Raw genomic sequence first — 19,286 nt, forward strand, 5'->3', positions numbered from 1 at the left:
AAATCCAAAAAGAGAGTGCAAGGCCATAACCTTGCTTGGTGTGGCCGAATGCACAGAGGAGGAGGAGGACGTGAATCCCAGTGAGGAAGACCTCATGGGATGTCCTCTAGACAAAAAAGAGTTCCGAATTGAGGAACCTAAGGAATCTAAGGTTCATCTAGAGACCATAGAGATTCCATTGAACCTACTTCTGCCATTCATGAGCTCTAATGACTATTCCTCTTCTGAAGAGGATGAAGATATTACTGAAGAGCAAGTTGCTAAGTACCTTGGAGCAATCATGAAGCTGAATGCCAAGTTATTTGGTAATGAGACTTGGGCGGATGAACCCCCCTTGCTCACCAATGAACTGAATGACTTGGTTAGGCAGACATTACCTCAAAAGAAACAGGATCCTGGTAAATTCTTAATTTCCTGTACCATAGGCACCATGACCTTTGGAAAGGCTCTATATGACCTGGGGTCAGGCATAAACTTAATGCCACTCTCTGTAATGGAGAAACTGGGAATCTTTGAGGTACATGCTGCCAAATTCTCATTAGAAATGGCAGACAAATCAATGAAACAGGCTTATGGACTAGTAGAGGATGTGCTAGTGAAGGTTGAAGGCCTTTACATCCCTGCTGATTTCATAATCCTAAACACTGGGAAGGATGAGGATGAATCCATCATCCTTGGAAGACCCTTCCTAGCCACAGCAAAAGCTGTGATTGATATAGACAGAGGAGAGTTGATCCTTCAATTGAATGAGGACTACCTTGTGTTTAAAACTCAAGGATCTCCCTCTGTAACCATGGAGAGGAAGCATAAAAAGCTTTTCTCAATACAGAGTCAAACAAAGCCCCCACACTCAAACTCTAAGTTTGGTGTTGGGAGGCCATAATCAAACTCTAAGTTTGGTGTTGAACCCCCACATTCAAACTCTAAGTTTGGTGTTGGAAGGTCCCAACAATGCTCTGAACATCTGTGAGGCTCCATGAGAGCTCACTGTCAAGCTATTGACATTAAAGAAGCGCTTATTGGAAGGCAACCCAATTTTATTTATCTGTGTATTTTCCTTTTTTTTAGGTTAATGATCATGTGGAGTCACAAAAATAATTACAAAAATTCAAGAAAAATAAAAAACAGTATTAAAAACAGCACACCCTGGAGGAGGAACTTACTGGCGTTTAAACGCCCATTCTGCTACCCTTACTAGCATTTAAACGCCAGTAATAGTAGTAGAATGGGCGTTTAACGCCCAGTCTGGCACCATTCTGGGCGTTAAACGCCAGAAACAAGCACCAGACTAGCGTTAAACGCCAGAAATAGGCTACAATCTGGCATTAAACGCCAGAAACAGGTTACAGCCTGGCGTTTAACGCCAGAAAAGGAATAAAAGCTGGCGTTTAACGCCAGAAACAAGCAGCAATCTGGCGTTAAACGCCAGGATTGCACAGTAAGGGCGTTTTGCACGCCTAAAAGGAGTAGTGATGAAATCATTGACCCCTCAGGATCTGTGGACCCCACAGGATCCCCACCTACCCTACCTCTCTCTCTCTCACTCACCAATTAAATCATATCCTCTTCCCTATATTCTCTTCACCAATCACCTCTATACCTCTTCCCTAAAAACCCCACCTACCTCACTTTAAAAATTCAAACACTTTTCTCTCCCAAACCCAACCCTAATGACCAAAACCCAACCCTCCTCTCACCCCTATATAAACCCCTCACTACTCCTTCATCTTCACACAACACAAACACCTTTCCCCCCTCTTGGCCGAACTCCTATAACCCTCCATTTTCTCTATTTTCTTCTTCTTCCCCTTCTTTCTTTCTTCTTTTGCTCGAGGAGGAGCAAACCTTTTAAGTTTGGTGTGGTAAAAGTATTGCTTTTTGTTTTTTCATAACCATTTATGGCACCTAAGGCCGGAGAAACCTCTAGAAAGAGGAAAGGGAAGGCAAAAGCTTCCACCTCTGATCATGAGAGATGGAGAGATTCATCTCAAAGGTCCATCAAGACCACTTCTATGAAGTTGTGGCCAAGAAGAAGGTGATCCCTAAGGTCCCTTTCATGCTAAAAAAAATGAGTATCTGGAGTTCTGACATGAAATCCGAAGAAGAGGTTGGGAAGTTCTTACCAACCCCATTCAACAAGTCAGAATCTTAATGGTTCAAGAGTTCTATGCCAATGCATGGATCACTAGGAACCATGATCAAAGTATGAACCCGAATCCAAGGAATTGGCTTACAATGGTTTGGGGGAAATACTTAGATTTCAGTCTGAAAAATGTAAGGTTGGCATTCCATTTGCCAATGATGCAAGAAAACGCATGTCCTTACACTAGAAGGGTCAACTTTGATCAAAGGTTAGACCAAGTCCTCATGGACATATGTGTGGAAGGAGCTCAATGGAAAAGAGACTCAAGAGGCAACCCAGTTCAATTGAGAAGACCAGACCTTAAGCCTGTGGCTAGAGGATGATTGGAGTTCATCCAACGCTCCATCATTCCTACTAGCAACCGATCTGAAGTGACTGTAGATCGGGCCATCATGATCCATAGTATCATGATTGGGGAGGAAGTGGAAGTTCATGAGATCATACCTCTAGAACTCTACAAGGTGGCTGACAAGTCATCCACCTTGGCAAGGTTAGCCTTTCCTCGTCTCATTTGTCATATATGCAATTTAGCTGGGATTGACATAGAAGGAGACATCCTTATTGAAGAGGACAAGCCCATCACTAAAAAGAGGATGGAGCAAACAAGAGAGCCCATTCATGGACCTCAACAAGAGCATGAGGAAGATCCTCATCAAGAAATCCCTGAGATGCCTCAAGAGATGCAATTTCCTCCACATAACTATTGGGAGCAACTCAACACCTCCTTGGAAGGCTTGAGTTACAACATGGACCAACTAAGGGTGGAGCACCAAGAGCACTCCATCATTCTCCATGATATTAGAGAAGATCAAAGAGCTATGAGGGAGGAGCAACAAAGACAAGGAAGAGACATAGAGGAGCTTAGGCGTTCCATTGGTTCTTCAAGAGGAAGACGCCACCCTCACTAAAGTGGACTCATTCCTTAATCTCCTTGACTATTTATTTTTCTGTTTTTGGTTTTTAAGCTTCATGTTTGGCTATGTTTTGTGTCTTCATTACATGATCATTAGTGTCAAGTGTCTATGTCTTAAAGCTATGAATAATTCCATGAATCATCCACCTCTCTTAAATGAAAAATGTGCTTAATTACAAAAGAACAAGAAGTACTTAGATTTCAAATTTTATCTTGAAATTAGTTTAATTATTTTTATGTGGTGGCAATACTTTTTATTTTCTGAATGAATGCTTGAACAGTGCATATTTTTTATCTTGTTGTTTATGAATGTTAAAATTATTAGCTCTTGAAAGAATGATGAACAAAGAGAAATATTATTGATAATCTAAAAAATTATGAAATTGATTCTTGAAGCAAGAAAAAGCAGTGAATAAGAAAGCTTGCGAAAAAAAAGTGGCAAAAATTAAAAGAAAGAAAAAGAAAAAGCAAGCAGAAAAAGCCAATAGCCCTTTAAACCAAAAGGCAAAGGTAAAAAAGGATCCAAGGTTTTGAGCTTTAATAGATAGGAGGGCCTAAGGAAATAAAATCCAAGCCTAAGCGGCTAAATCAAGATGTCCCTAACCATGTGCTTGTGTCATGAAGGTCCAAGTGAAAAGCTTGAGACTGAGTGGTTAAAGTCGTGATCTAAAGCAAAAAAAAAAAAGTGTGTGCTTAAGAACCCTGGACACCTTTAAATGGGGACTTTAGCAAAACTGAGTCACAATCTGAAAAGGTTCACCCAGTTATGTGTCTGTGGCATTTATGTATCCGGTGGTAATACTGGAAAACAAAGTGCTTAGGGCCACGGCCAAGACTCATAAAGTAACTGTGTTCAAGAATCAACATACTGAACTAGGAGAATCAATAACACTATCTAAAATTCTGAGTTCCTATAGATGCCAATCATTCAGAATTTCAAAGAATAAAGTGAGATGCCAAAACTGTTCAGAAGTAAAAAGCTACTAGCCCCGCTCATCTAATTGGGACTAAGTTTCATTGATATTGTGAGATTCATTGTATATCCTCTTCTTTTTATCCTATTTTGTTTTCAGTTGCTTGGGGACAAGCAACAATTTAAGTTTGGTGTTGTGATGAACGGATAATTTATACGCTTTTTGGCATTATTTTTAGGTAGTTTTTAGTATGTTTTAATCAATTTTTAGTATATTTTTATTAGTTTTTAAGCAAAATTCACATTTTTGGACTTTACTGTGAGCTTGTGTATTTTTCTGGGATTTCAGGTATTTTCTGGCTGAAATTGAGGGACCTGAGCAAAAATCTGATTCAGAGGCTGAAAAAGAACTGCTGATGCTGTTGGATTCTGACCTCCCTACACTCGAAATGAAATTTTTGGAGCTAGAGAAACCCAAATGGCGTGCTCTTAACTGCGTTGGAAAGTAGACATCCAGGACTTTCCAGCAATATATAATAGTCTATACTTTTTCCGAGTTTAGACGACGTAAACTGGCGTCTATTCTGGCGTTAAACGATCAGAAACAAGTTGTAAAGCAGAGTTAAACGCCAAAAATAAGTTACAAACTGGCGTTTAACTCCAATGAAGACCTTTACACGTGAACGCTTCAATGCTCAGCCTAAGCACACACCAAGTGGGTCCGGAAGTGAATTTCTGCATCATTTACTCATTTCTGTAACGCCTAGTAACTAGTTTAGGATAAATATGACTTTTTACTATTGTATTTTGATATTTGGACGAGCTTTTGGAACATCTTTGATTATTGTTAGTCCTTAGACACTGAGGGCTGGCCTCACGGCCATGCCTACCTTATTTTTACTTATGTATTTTCAATGGTGGAGTTTCTACACACCAAAGATTAAGGTGTGGAGCTCTGCTATTCCTCGAGTATTAATGCAAAGTACTACTGTTTTCTATTCATTTCATGTTTATTCTTATTTTAAGATATCCATTTGCACACAAGAACATGATGAATGTGATGATTATGTGACACTCATCACCATTCTCACTTATGAACGCGTGATTGACAACCACTTCCGTTCTACATGCAAACAAGCTTCAAGGTATATCTCTTGGGTTTCTAATCAACGATTCACATCGACTCCCCTCTGACAATGGGGCATCTGAATCCGAGATTAGAATCTTCATGGTATAGGCTAGAATCCATTGGTAGCATTCTTGAGATCCGGAAAGTCTAAACCTTGTCTGTGGTATTCCGAGTAGGATCTGGGATGGGATGACTGTGACGAGCTTCAAACTCGTGACTGTAGGGCGTGGTGACAGATGCAAAAGGATAGTAAATCCTATTCCTACACGATCGAGAACCAACAGCTGATTAGCCATACGATATCTATGCATGGTATTTTTCATCCGAGACGAGCAATCCGGCAGTTGATTAGCCGTACAGAAACCATAGAGGACCATTTTCATTGAGAGGATGGAAAGTAGCCATTGAAATGGTGACACCCAACATACAGCTTGTCATAGAAAGGAGTATGAAGGATTGGATGAAGGCAGTAGGAAAGGAGAGATTTAGAAGGAACAACGCATCTCCATACACTTATTTGAAATTCCCTCCAATGAATTACATAAGTATCTCTATCTTTATTTTATGTTTATTTATCTATTAATTATCAAAACTCCATAACCATTTGAATCCGCGTGACTGAGATTTACAAGGTGATCATAGCTTGCTTCAAGCTGACAATCTCCGTGGGATCGACCCTTACTCACGTAAAGGTTTATTACTTGGACGACCCAGTGTACTTGCTTGTTAGTTGTGCAAAGTTGTGACAAAAAGTTGAGATTACAATTGTGCGTACCAAGTTGTTGGCGCCATTGAGATCACAATTTCGTGCACCAGGGGGTTACCATTCCAGGGTATTAGCTTTTAGGATTTTGCTTGGGTTTTGCTTTAGCCCTGCTTAATTTTAGTTACTGAATAGGCTAAATGTAGTTTTTGGGTTTTCCCGAGCTCCCGACCTCATAGACTAATCAAGTGGTACCCTCACTGTAGGTATGCCTCGCGTCGTCTCCCAAGCTTCTATCTCCGCCGCGGGTTACGACCCATACGCTTGGGTGGCTTCCGACTTGAGGGACTCCCCGAACTAGATGGGTGAGGAGGAGCTTACCGTTTCTTCAGGCTGAGTACCTATGCAGGGGTACTGACGAGGAGGCCAACTACGAGGTCTTTGTCCCTGCCCCTCACGAGCGGCTGTACGAGCTCAATTTCCACGCCCCCCGGGTTGCCGACTGGATTTGGTTTTACAAAGCCATGTTCACCCAAGTGGGGGTCGGTATCCCCTTCTCCACTTTTCAAATGGGGCTTTTTAGTCAGATCTCCGTGGCATCGTCGCAGCTGCATCCGAACAGTTGGGCTTCGATCCGCTGTTTCGAGATGGTGTGTGAATACCTGGAGCTGCCGGTGTCCGTCGATGTTTTCCTTTACTTTTTTAATCTCACGAATCCTACCAAGGAGGGGAAGGCGAGGAAGGGGTTCATGTCCTTCCGATCTGCTCAAGGTCGGAGGATCTTTGGCTTGTTCGAGGACTCTTATCATGGGTTCAAAGATAAGTATTTTAAGGTGCGTCCAGTCAAAGGTCGCCATTCCTTCTGGTTGTCGTTGGAGGGAGAACGCCTCATCCCAACATATTGGAGTTTCGGGACGGGGTCTAACACTTTTATTAAGGTGACCTACAAGGGGATGTCTGCCGTGGATAGAAAAATTGCCGACGTGCTGTGGGCCGTTTTTGGGAGAAACCACGTGAACCCCCACTTTTTTATGGGTAACAGGAAGGTCGCCCGGAATTATATTTGTGAGTGGTTTTTGTCTTGTGTTTTTTGCATGGTCGCTGCTTTGGTTGGTTATGCCGATTAAACGACTAACTTGTTCATTTCTTTTGCAGTGGGAATGTCTGCCGAGGTGACACGCCTTGAGAGCTTGTTCAAAACTTTTCTGGCGGAAAGCGATGGGGAAAAGGCCGATGAGCAGCCGGTAGTCCCTGCCGGGGACAAGGAGGATCAGGTGGCACCCTCACCCCGTGACGTCGACATGTCGGATAAACCTTCTGACGTGGCGCACGTTTCTCCAGTTCATGGGGAGGCGGCCAGTACCTGACATTCGTCTTCTGCTCAACAGGTCGAGGAAGACGACCTGAGGGTCATTCCTACCCCCCAAGAGGCAGAGATCACTCTCCAGCTCCGAAGGGGCCCTCACCGTGATGGAGAAGAACTTCGATGCCGGGACGTTCATAGACTCCCAGTTGCTTCCCGGCACGGAGGAACACTTTCATGGTACCGACCTTGCGGGGCAGGCACGATGGATGTATCGTACCCTCCTTCACGGTTCGGCCATAGCTCGGAAGGCAGAGTTTGAGTTGTCGGGTATGCAGTCACTACGCCGGAAGCTCGAATCTGCTGTTATAGCCAACAACAAATTTAAAACTTAAGTTGAAACGCTCCAGGGGCAGCTATCCGAGGTGAAGGAGAAGCTTAAGACTGCCAAGGAGAAGGCTGCGTTTGCCCAAAATAAAATTGAAGACTACTGATGCTACCGTATCCCGGCTGACTGAGCGGGAGATGACTTTGGAAAGCCAGCTCAACGCCGCACAAGGTCGGGTGGTCGCTTTGGAGAAGGAACGTGGATTGCTCGGGATGAGGCTGAGGAATTCAAAAAGAAGCATAAGGAGGTTAGAGAGCAAGGAAATAATGCGATCTTCATGACTGAGGAGGCTCTCAAGGCTCAGGTGAAGATCGTGGCTCCCGATTTTGACACGTCGGCAATTGGGGTTTTCAAAATGATAAAGGATGGCAAGATTATCGACATGCCCAGAAAGTGAACTCCTGTATCTTATGCTTTTGCATGGATTTGTGGTTTTGTTATAGAACTTATGAAACAAATTATGTTATACTTTGTTAGCCGCTTGGTCAGCTTGTGATTATCGTCTTTATCAGACGGTGTATGCTTGTTGCTCGTTTACCATTATGTTGGTATCTTTGGCGAAGCCATGTCGTTGCTTTACTATTATCGCGGCCGTTTGTTATAGCTTTAATTTGGTTGGCTCCCGGAGTGATCAGTCCCGGGGCGCCGTATTCGTTATGAGGAACATGTTGTCGTGGGATGCATAAAAGGTGAAATTTGTTAAGTAAATATTAATCAACAGTTAAACAGGTCTATAGCCATGGTAAGCGTTTAACAATAGTAAATCATTGAGCTCATCAAACCGCCTAGCCGGCGTGTCTGAGTTAGGAATAAAATCTTCTCAAGTTACCTGCATTCCATGTTCACGGGATTTCCTTACCGTCGAGCTTCTCCAATTTGTAGGCGTCTTTGCCGAGCACTTCTTTTACCCTGTAGGGGCCTTCCCAGTTTGTCGCCAGTTTTCCTTCCCCTTGGGTCGGTAGCCCTATGTCGTTGCGTCGCAAAATGAGGTCATTTTTTCCAAACTCTCTCCTGAGCACTTTGGCGTTGTAGCACAAGGCCATTCTTTTGCTTCAGTGCTACTTCTGTCAAATGGGCCATCTCCTTGGCCTCATCCACCAGGTCCTTCTCCACTGCTTCTTCTACTCCCTTCAGAAGTAACCATGGGCTCGGCTTGCTGATTTCCATGGGTATCATCGCGTCCACCCCATACGTCAGGCGGAAGGGGGTTTCTCCTGTGGAGGACTGCTCGGTTGTACGGTAAGACCAAAGGACCGAAGCGAGTTCGTCGGCCCATGCACCTTTTTTATTATCCAGCCGCTTCTTGAGGCCCAGCAAGATGACCTTATTTGCGGACTCGACTTGCCCATTTTTCTGGGGGTGCTCTACCGAAGAGAATTTCTGTTTTATACCAGACCGATGAGAAATTCTATGAACTTCTTGTCAATAAATTGCGTCCTGTTGTCTAAGATGATGACCTCCGGGATGCCGAATCTAGTTATCACCTACCTCCACATGAATTTTCTACAATTGGATGAGGATATGCAGGCTAGTGGTTCGACCTCTATCCATTTGGTGTAGTAGCCGATGGCAACTATGAGATATTTGACTTGCCCCGAGCCAACCTGGAAGGGTCCCAAGAGGTCGACTGCCCATTGTGCGAAAGGTCGGGAGGACGTCAGTAGACTTAGTTCAGAAGCCAGTGCTCTGTGGAAGTTAGCGTTCTCTTGACACTTGACGCATTTCCTTACGAATTTTTTGGAGTCTTTCATCATCGATGGCCAGTAGTATCCAACTCGGATGAGCTTTCTCGCTAGGGCTTTGCCCTCGATATGGTGGCCGCAGCACCCCTCGTGGACTTCTCTGAGAACATAGTCCGTCTGGTCGGATGCAGGCATTTCAATAGAGGTTGGCTGAATCCCTTTTTAAATAGTTATCCCTGTATGGTCGCATATTTGGTTGCCTCCCTTCTCAACGCTTTGGTTGTCCTCTCATCGTCGGGGAGTCTACCGTTTTCCAGGAAATCAATGATAGGGTCCAACCAAGAGGGGCCTAACTTTCACACGTGGAGGGTAACCGCTGGTTCCTTTACCATGCCTTGAATAAGAGATCGGTTGCCGACTCCCAGTTTCGTGCTTGCTAGCTTAGACAGGAGGTCCGCCCGTGCGTTCCTTTCCATTGGGACATGTTGGATCGTGACCTCTTCGAACTGCTTGCTCAACTCTCTAACCTTCTCCAAGTACTTTTGCAATAGCGAGTCTCTGGCTTGGTAGCTTCCATTTACTTGTGAGGTAATGACCTGTGAGTCGCTACACACCTCCAGCCTTATCGCCCCGACTTCCCGAGCTAAGGTTAGGCCTCCCAAGAGGGCCTCGTACTCTGCTTGGTTGTTTGACACAGGAAACTTGAACTTGGTTGATTGTTCGTATATGACCCCAGCTGGGCTTTCTAAGATGATCCCGGCACCCCCCGGTGTTTGGTTGGAGGCCCCATTTACATGGAGCCTCCACCGTACGCCCGCTTCTTTGGTTGGGTCCCCTGTTACTTCCACTAGGAACTCTGCCATTGCTTGCGCCTTAATCGCATGTCGGGGCTCATATTGTAAGTCGTACTGGGAGAGCTCAATGGCCCAAGTCATCATTCTTTCCGCTAAATCAGGTTTTTGGAGCACTTGACGGATTCTTTGGTCCGTTCTTACGATGATCTGGTGGCCTTGGAAGTATTTCCTTAGTCTACGGGAAGAGGTCAGGAGTGCCAGTGCCAGTTTCTCCAATTTGCTATACCTTGGTTCTGCTCCGTGCAGCGCTCTACTGACAAAGTAAATCGGCTGTTGAGCCTTCCCTTCTTCTCGCACCAAAACCGCGGCAAGCGCTTCCTCCGTTATGGCCAGGTACAGGTAGATTGGTTCTCCGACCTTAGGCTTCCCGAGTACCGGGGGTTCTGCTAGGATCTCTTTGAAGTGTTTGAACGCTTCCTCGCACGCATGAGTCCATTCAAACGCTATCCCTTTTCTCATTAGATTGAAGAAGGGCAGGGCCTTTGCTGTCGACGCTCCGAGGAATCGGGACAGTGCGCTGAGCCTTCCCGCCAGCCTCTGGACGTCTTTAACACAACCCGGACTTTTCATTTGAAGTATCGCTTGGCATTTTTCAGGGTTGGCTTCCACCCCCCTTTGGGTTTTCATGAATTCTAGGAACTTCTCGGCCTCCATGGCAAAGGCACACTTGAGCGTGTTGAGCCTCATGCCGTATTGTTGGAGGGACAGGAATACGTTCCCCAGGTCGCTCAAGAGGTCCTTAGGCCGGGTGGTCTTTGTAAGGATATCATCTACATAGACTTTCACTGTCTTGCCTATGAGATTGTTGAATATCTTGTTCATTAGCCTCTGGTATGTGGCCCCTGCATTTTTCAGGCCAAATGGCATCACCTTGTAGCAATAGATTCCTCCCGGCGTTATGAACGCTGTTTTATCCTCGTCAGGTCGGTGCATCGGTATCTGATTGTAGCCGGAATAAGCATCCATGAAGCTCAGATATCGGTACCCCGCCGCCGCATCAATAAGTGCATCAATGTTAGGAAGAAAATATCATTCAAATTAAAAGTACTACATAAACCAAATGTTATAATCTCATTCAAATACAAATTCAAAGTTCAAAAGTCAACAAACAAACAACCAAACATAACATAGCAGCATCAAAATGAGCCAAATTTGTCATCGACCATCAAAATCCTCCATAATTTGTTGCAGATTTGGATCATTGATTTCATCACCTTCATTTCCACTACTTGGACCAGAAAAAGCAAGTGGTGCAGCATAAAATGTACTAGTACTACCACCACCACCACCTTGATCTAAATCAACATCAATCTCATCTAAGAAAATATAATCATATTTTTGTATTATGCAAGTATCATAGATGTAGTAAATCACACCGGTAAGCAGGATAAGGAAAAATGATCCCAGTACTGATCCTGCATTCATCAAAACTCCATCTTTAGAAAATTTTCACATTTACTTGCTTTCAGGCTAATTAATAATGATACCAAGAAAAGCATTAAAAAAAAAGAGAAGGCATAATGAAGTGAAAACTAACCTGTTGTTACCAGAGCTGTTGATGGTCCTGCAACTACACCAGTAAACTTAGATCATGCAATCACTTGAAAAAGCAATAACCCTGAATTTGTTGAACAAGTTAAAAGGTAGAAGTTTGTGACTGATTTTCGTTACTCGCGGGAGGAAGAGAACGTTCATTCGAAGCAGAATTATTTTCAGCATTATTATTCCTAGGTAGGTCTTGGTTGATACTTTCTTCCATACCTAAATATTACCAGCAATCCAACCCAGTAATCTCAACTCTCAAGTTCACAACAAATGAACATTGAACAAACAACATCCAAATTCCAAAATCAGAGTATACAAACAACATCTTAGGTTCAAAAAATTCATAATTCAATTCACAAAATCATCTCTCAAAACCAGAGTATACAAAACGTCAAAACCAGAGTTCACAATGACAAAATCATGTCACAAAATCAGAGTTCACACAATCAGATTTCACAAAATCAGAATTCACAAAATCAATTCACAAAATCAATTCATATTTCATCACAGAATCAGTTCATAATCATATTTCATCACAGTTTCATGACTTCATCAGAGTTCAGTCAGTTCACAGAGTTGATATCACTATATCAGTTCATAACAGTTTCAGAGACTCAGAATTTCATCAAAATTCTTTGTTCACAGAGTTCACAGAGTATCAGATTTCATCACAAAATCATGTTCATAAATCATAACTAAATTAAAAAATAAAAATTACCTGGAAATGAGGACTTCAGTTCTTCAACGCTGCTGACGCTTCTCTATTGCTTTCTCTCAGAGGCAGACGCTGACGGCAAAGTGGCTGAGGGCGCGACGCTACTGAGGGCGCGACGCTGCTGAAGGCGCGATGGAGGCCGAGGGCGCGACGCTGCTGAGGCTGCGAAGCTGCTGAGGTCGCGACAGAGGTGAGTGCGTTGAGGGCTTCAGGCGTTCTGTCTCTCACAGTGGTGGCCGGTGGGTCGTGGTGGGTCGTGGCCTGGTGGCCTCGTGGGTGTTGTTCTGTGGGAGTGGGAGTGTGGGTGTGGGACGCTGAGGCTGGAGTGAAGCACGAAGACGAAACTGACGAAGGAGAAAAGGGAATTAGAGCTTCCCACATTGCAAAACGACGGCGTTTTGCTGTCAGGTTAAAAAACCGGCCGGGTCCCGGTTCGGTTCGACCGACCGGTAACCGGCCGGTTCGTCGGTTCAATGTCGGTTATCAAATTCTGCGGTTTCCTTTGTTGACCAAACCGCTTTAGCGTCCGGTTCACGGTTCGACCGGTTCGAACCGGTTTTCAGAACATTGGGTGGTAGCAGTCCTTGGGACATGCTTTGTTGAGATCGGAATAGTCGACACACATCCTTCATCTCCCATTGTGCTTTTTTACCAGGACTACATTTGACAGCCATGTCGAGTAGTCTAGTTCTCGGATAAAACCTGCTTTTAGGAGGCTGGCCGTCTGCCTGACCACCTCCTCTGCTCTTTCTTGCGACATCTTCCTTCTCCTTTGAGCCACTGGTCGGGCTTTTGGCTTGACGGCCAGGTGATGTGACATGAGCTGGGGGTCTATTCCTGGCATATCGGCTGGTGTCTAGGCAAATAGATCACCATTGGCCCTGATCATTTCAACCAAAGGCTCTTTCAATTGATGTGGGAGGTTTCTGTTTACGAACATGAACTTCTCCTCCGTGTCCCCAACCCTAAACTTCTCCAGGTCTTCCTCTGGTTCGGGTCTGGGCTTGTCGCCGACCCTGGTGTCCAGGTCGGCGAGGAACACCCCTGACGCTTCTTTAGATTTTTTCCTTAATGAAAGGCTGGCGTTGTCGCAAGAGACTGCCGTTTCCAAATCTCCTTTTATGGATCCTACAGATCCCTCATTAGTGACAAACTTCATTACCAACAGCTTCGTGCTGATCGCTGCCCCAAGATCGTTAATGGTTTTCCTCCCTAGGATGATGTTATAGGCTGTGGAGTCTCGTAAGACTACGAACTCAGCCATTATCGATCTTCTCCCCTGTCATTGTCCTATGTAGACCGGCAAGGAGATTATCCCGTCCGGCTTGATGAAGTGGTTGCCTAGCCCTACGACACCGTGCTGGTGAGTTGTTAGGTCGGCATCCCGTAATCCCAAGGCATCGAACATGTTGCGGAACATAATATTCGAGTCCGCCCCCGTATCCACAAAGATCCGTTTAATGAGGCCGGTTCCTACTCTAGCCATGATGACCATGGGGGGCTTTCCGGGACCTCGTCGAACCACCGGTCTTCCGGACCGAAAGAAATGGATGGAAGCCTTTTGGAGCTTCGCGCAGACGAGGAGGAGACCGCCAGGACTTTGGCATCTTTCTTGTGCGCCGATCTCGACCTTGGAGACGTGTTCCTTGCGGTTACTACATTCACCACGATAAGGCCGTGGTTGTCATCCTCTGGCTCCTATCGTCGCTTCACCATCTGGGCCTTATCTTCCCCATCACGGTCACGGTTCCGTCTCCTCGGCTCCCTGATGAGGTGGGAGAATTCGGCTAGTTTTCCATCCCTGATCGCTTGTTCTAGTGTGTCCTTCAGGTCGAAGCAATCCTGTGTCTTATGTTCGTAGCCCTTATGGTAATCACAGTATAGGCTCTTGTTCCCCATGGTTCGGTCCTTCAGAGGTCGGGGCTTCGACAAGATTCCCTTCTCGGCTATCTGCTGGTAAACTTCTATGATCGGGAGGGTGAGGGGAGTGTAATTGGTGAATTTTCCGATGCGAGGAAACAGTCTGGGTGTCTTGCTCGGACCACCGTCTCTGGCGTGTTCCTTCTGCCTTTCTCCGTTACCGTGCTGCCGGGGTTGATTGTGAGAGGGCTGTTGCTTGTTGGCAGCCACAACTTGACTGACTTCCTCATCATTAATGTATTCCTTGGCTACGATTTGGATCTCTTGCATCGTCCAGACCGGCCTCGTGGTGAGGTGCTTTCTGAAGTCCTCGTTAAGGAGTCCGTTCTTCAGACAGAGACTGGCCACCGAATCAGTTAACCCCTCGATCTCCAAGAACTCATTGTTGAACCGGTCTAGATATTTTCTGGTCGGCTCGCCGGTCCTTTGAGTCACACCGAGCAGATTGATCGGCTGCTTTGCCTTCGCAATTCTGGTGGTGAACTGTGCTAGGAAGGCACGGCTAATATCCGAGAAGCCGGCCACCGAGCCCTGCGGGAGGCTGTTGAACCACCGTATCGCAGGCCCTGGCAAGGTGACCAGGAAGGCGCGGCATCTGACTTTGTCTCCTACTCCCTTCAGTTTCATCCTGGCCTCAAAGGCCGTGAGGTGCTCCTGCGGGTCTTGGGTTCCGTCATACCTCATGTTCGTTAGTTTGTCAAAGTGCTTTGGCAACCGGACCTCGACGATTGAACGATGGAATGGGGTTGCGCCCATTATCACGGGTCGCAGTGTTCCCCCAGATCTTTCTCCGCCGCTTTCACGATCTCACCTCGTGGCGCGCACCCCTTACCTCGGGCGTAGATGATTGTGTCATTTCGTCTTCTCGGATATTCATGATCTTCGCAGCTACTTCCCGATTCCGATCTTGAGGCGGGAGTGTGCCGCGATCGACTTCGATGGGAGGTTCTTCCTCGGCTTTCAAGAGATTGGGAGTAGTCGGGGTCGGAAGTTTGCTGACGATGTTCCTGATCCACTAGTTGTCGCTCCAGATTCTGCACCCTATGGCGTCGTTCTTGCATTATCCTAGCGCTATCACAACCAGTTCTCCCGAAGGGGCATCTTTCTTGGGCCCCTCGACTGCGGCTCGGTACGTCGCGGGGGGATCTCAGTCGCTCCCGTGGGGAGGCGACGGAGGCTGCCCTCTCAAGGCCCGCCGTGTGGCCATGGTCCCCTGGACCTTGCACGATGTCCATTCAGGCGTCCCCACAGACGGTGCCAATGTTCGGCAGTTCGGGTACCGGACAGTTCGGGAAGATCCTCGAGTTGATTGGTGGGGTGTGGCTTGGGATCAGGTCGTGAGGGTGGTGCTGGAACAGACGACTTCCCGGGCTCTGGGTGTAAAAGGGGGTTGTCACCTGCAAAGACACTCCGACGCCCTTGTCAGTTTGGTGTGCAGGCGAAAAAAGGGATAAAGTGGTAGGTGTCGTACCTTGGGGGAGGGCTAGGACCCTCCCCATATATACTGTGTCAGAAGTGGGTCCCACCAGAGAAGTCCCACCTTCTTCGAAGCTTCCTCATACAGCTGTAGCGATGAGCTGTTAAGGACGCGTGTCCGAGTCGTTGGCTAAGCAGCTCGCACTCGACCGTTCGGGTCGGGTGGTCTACGTGTCGGGTCGGCCCACAATCAGTTTGGGCCAGGCCGCAACAGTATATTTTTAAGTGAATTTTACTGTGTCAAATAATGGTTGGAGTCTTAAAAATTTGTGTATAAAAACATGCTAGCTTACAAGAAGGTATCAAAATAATATAATTTTAACGGCCCGTTTTCACTCGGTATAATTATGACCCGAAAGTGTGTAAGTTTCATCTGGTTTAGGGCTAGGTACGGGTCTAACAAATAGGACCAGTATATATTTCGAGTCGGATTTGGGTCATATCAAACCCTATTTTACCCAACCCATGAACACCCCTAGTCTTGGTATTAATAAAATAAACTTTAAAATAATAAGGTAGTATTTTTGGTAGGAGGATCTGGGATCGAGACTAAAAAATTGGAATTAAATTTTTAGTATTACGACATAAAATTTCTGTCCTATTAATACCTCCAAAAAGTAGGAACACAAAAGATTAAAATTTCTGGAGACCGAGACTGAAATTTTAATAACATTTATTTTCAAAAATACCCTTATCCAACTTTTCAAATTCAAAGTCTTACCCACGTACCCTTTTTCCTTTAAAACGATGCCTCTTTCTCTTACAACTTATATCCCCACCGCCACCACCAGCACCATCGCCGTGGCAGGACGATCTTGCTGTCGACCTTCGATCACCCAACTTCGCCTCCAGGGCCACTACCACAACCACCATTGACATCAAGTGCAGCACAAACTTCAGCGCAAAAACCACCACACTTACAACTTCTATCTCCGCCCGCATCTCTCTCCCTCCAATGAAGTCCCACACCCTTTCCTCCAACTTCCGTTGGTAGAGGATTGTTCTCAGCTAGTTCTTCTAACTGAGATGGTTGTATAGTGTTTTGACATACTCTAAACAATTTTTTTATTATCCCTAAATATCTTCTAAAATTTATCATAGTGACAACCCTACAACTTGAGCACATATCAAAAGAGGAGAGAAAACAAAAGATTTCTTGCAAATCTAAAGCATTAAGAAACAGAAATTGTCTCTGAAAGCACAAATAAATTAAATTACCAGAAACAAAGAAAAAAAATTAAAACAAGTAATTAACAATAGAGGGTAGTTTACTTCTACAGAAAAATACAAAGATGGAGAGTAAAGGCACAACAGAAGGAAAGGATTAAAGCGACCATGATAAAATGTTTTGGCTCAACATATAGCCATTGAAACAATGTAACATTTTTGACTTTGTTACTGAAAAATATCATAGAAAGAAGACCATACAGAGTAAAAAGAATATTTAAATAATTTTATTTATTTCAGTATTTATATTTATCTTAATTTTTAAATCAAATAGGACACTGAGACATAATTTAATTTTGTACATTTTATACCAAATTTAATATAGACACTTAATTTAGTTTATATCTCTTAATTTTCGTCTCTCAATTTCAATTTTTCTTCTAAATGCAAGCCAAAAATTCTCATAATTTTTAAAATATTATAAATACTTGAAGAAAATGTAATATAAATCATAACCATAATAAGTATCGGGAAAAAAAATTATAACCATAACTCTTTAGAATCTTTCAATATTTATTAAGAATTTATTATTTTTCAAAATATTATGAATGCTTGAAGAAAATGTAATATAAATCATAACTATAATAAGTATCGGGGAAAAAAAAATCATAACCATAACTCTTTAGAATCTTTCAATGTCTATTAAGAATTTATTCTTTTAAAATTCATTTTATTTGATACTACCTTTGCATAATAAAAAAAACTTCACCCTAATTCTACCAATAATATACCTGCCCTGTCCTATAACCTTTTAAATTAATGTTTTTCTATTAACTTATAGAGAAAAGTATTGTTTTTGTCTCTAACGTTTGGGGTAAATTCTATTTGTGTCCCTAACGTTTAAATTATCCTATTTGTATCCCTAACATTTGTAAAAGTGATTCAATGTTATCCTGCCGTCAATTACACATCATGAACGCTTTAGTTTAAGTTTTAAAAATTTCTTCTTGAAGTTAGAATATAAATGTCTGGAATAGATTTGATGATCCACTTTGAAAAATAGCTCATCAAAAGTTGAAACTAATTCCTAAAACATTTACATAATTCACTTTTTTAGGAATATAATTGAATCTAAAACACAAATAGTGGGTATAATATTAAAATCGAATACATTCAGGTGAGACCTAATTGAAAATGAATACATTCAAGTGAGAATAATTGAAAAATATAATCTAATTTGTTAGTATAATTGACAGTAGGATAACATTGAATCACTTTTATAAACGCTAGGGATACAAATAGGACGATTTAAACGTTAAGGACAAAAATAAAACTCACCCCCAAACGTTAGGAACAAAAACGAAAATTTGCTCAAACTTATATATACACACACCGAAAAAATATGAAAGATATATCTATACCTCGATCTCATTTCGCTCCAAACATAAATTTATCTCAATTAAAATTTGTCTTTGCACGGATTGAATAATTATCCGTCACAATTAAGTTGGATAGACTAAATATCCGAATATATAAATTATCCGTCATCTCTACTTATATTTAAAATGAAAACAAAAAATTTAAAAATATATGAAGTGTTTCATACTACATTCATTTAAACAAAACTTAAAATTGACCTTTTTAAAATCGATATCTTTTTTTATTGTAATGATAAAAAGATAGAATTTCAATCCTAATCATCAGAGTTGTTTTATGTTGATTCAATATAGATATACTGTTTGATGCATTCTCATGGTTGTTTAGTATATCAATCAATAAAACCATTGCAACCAAATTGTCAGCGTAATGCACTACTTGTCACTTTGACAGCGCTATGGCTTAAAGAAAATCAACCAAAAACTTTTCCATTTTCCATTAACAATGATGGTAAAAAAGGAGGCCGAGACAATATTTTAACTTTTAAGAAAAGTAATTTTCAGACATCCAAAAAGAATAAAAAAAATCTCTATCAAAAGTCAACAGAATAGTAAACATGTTTAAAAAGTTTTAAAAGTAATTTTTTTGAGTTTTTAATTTATAAAAAATAGTCGTATTAATATTTAGTACAATTTTTTGAAAAGCTATTAAGGGGTTTATAGAGAAATTAAAAAAAATGACTTCTCTCATAATATTACTATTTTTTGTGCTTATTTAGACGCCATTATTTTGATAACAAAATCTTTTCTTAATGAAAAAAGATTTTTTTTTAATTTTTTAGTGTGTTTAGTAAATTTCTAGTAGTAAAAGTAAGGGTATGTCTAAAATGAGCTCAATTGAATAAGCCACATTCATATAGACCATTAGATTTTATTAGATAAAAATCAAAGGCTAATATAAAAAAAGAGTATTGATGAACTCTAATAAATATAGAATATCCTAGTACATAAATAAATGCTTTAAATGGCAATACTTTAATACAAAATACTTTAAACGGT

General features: G+C 42.9%; 1 protein-coding gene and 1 long non-coding RNA gene across 2 annotated transcripts; both read right to left on the bottom strand.

Annotated features, from left to right (window-relative positions):
- Window positions 1–11,363: 11,363 nt before the first annotated feature.
- On the bottom strand, window positions 11,364–11,674 carry LOC127741654 (uncharacterized). Its single transcript, XR_008002792.1, has 2 exons — window positions 11,566–11,674; window positions 11,364–11,443 (listed from the first exon to the last, which is right to left on the bottom strand). It is a non-coding gene; the product is annotated as an uncharacterized LOC127741654 (long non-coding RNA).
- Window positions 11,675–13,986: 2,312 nt separating this feature from the next.
- On the bottom strand, window positions 13,987–14,964 carry LOC107464578 (uncharacterized). The gene has a single exon (XM_016083499.1). The coding sequence runs from the start codon at window positions 14,962–14,964 to the stop codon at window positions 13,987–13,989; it is 978 nt and encodes a 325-aa protein (XP_015938985.1).
- Window positions 14,965–19,286: the final 4,322 nt, after the last annotated feature.

This window comes from Arachis duranensis, chromosome 9, assembly GCF_000817695.3.
Source record: "Arachis duranensis cultivar V14167 chromosome 9, aradu.V14167.gnm2.J7QH, whole genome shotgun sequence".
Taxonomy (NCBI): Eukaryota; Viridiplantae; Streptophyta; class Magnoliopsida; order Fabales; family Fabaceae; genus Arachis; species Arachis duranensis.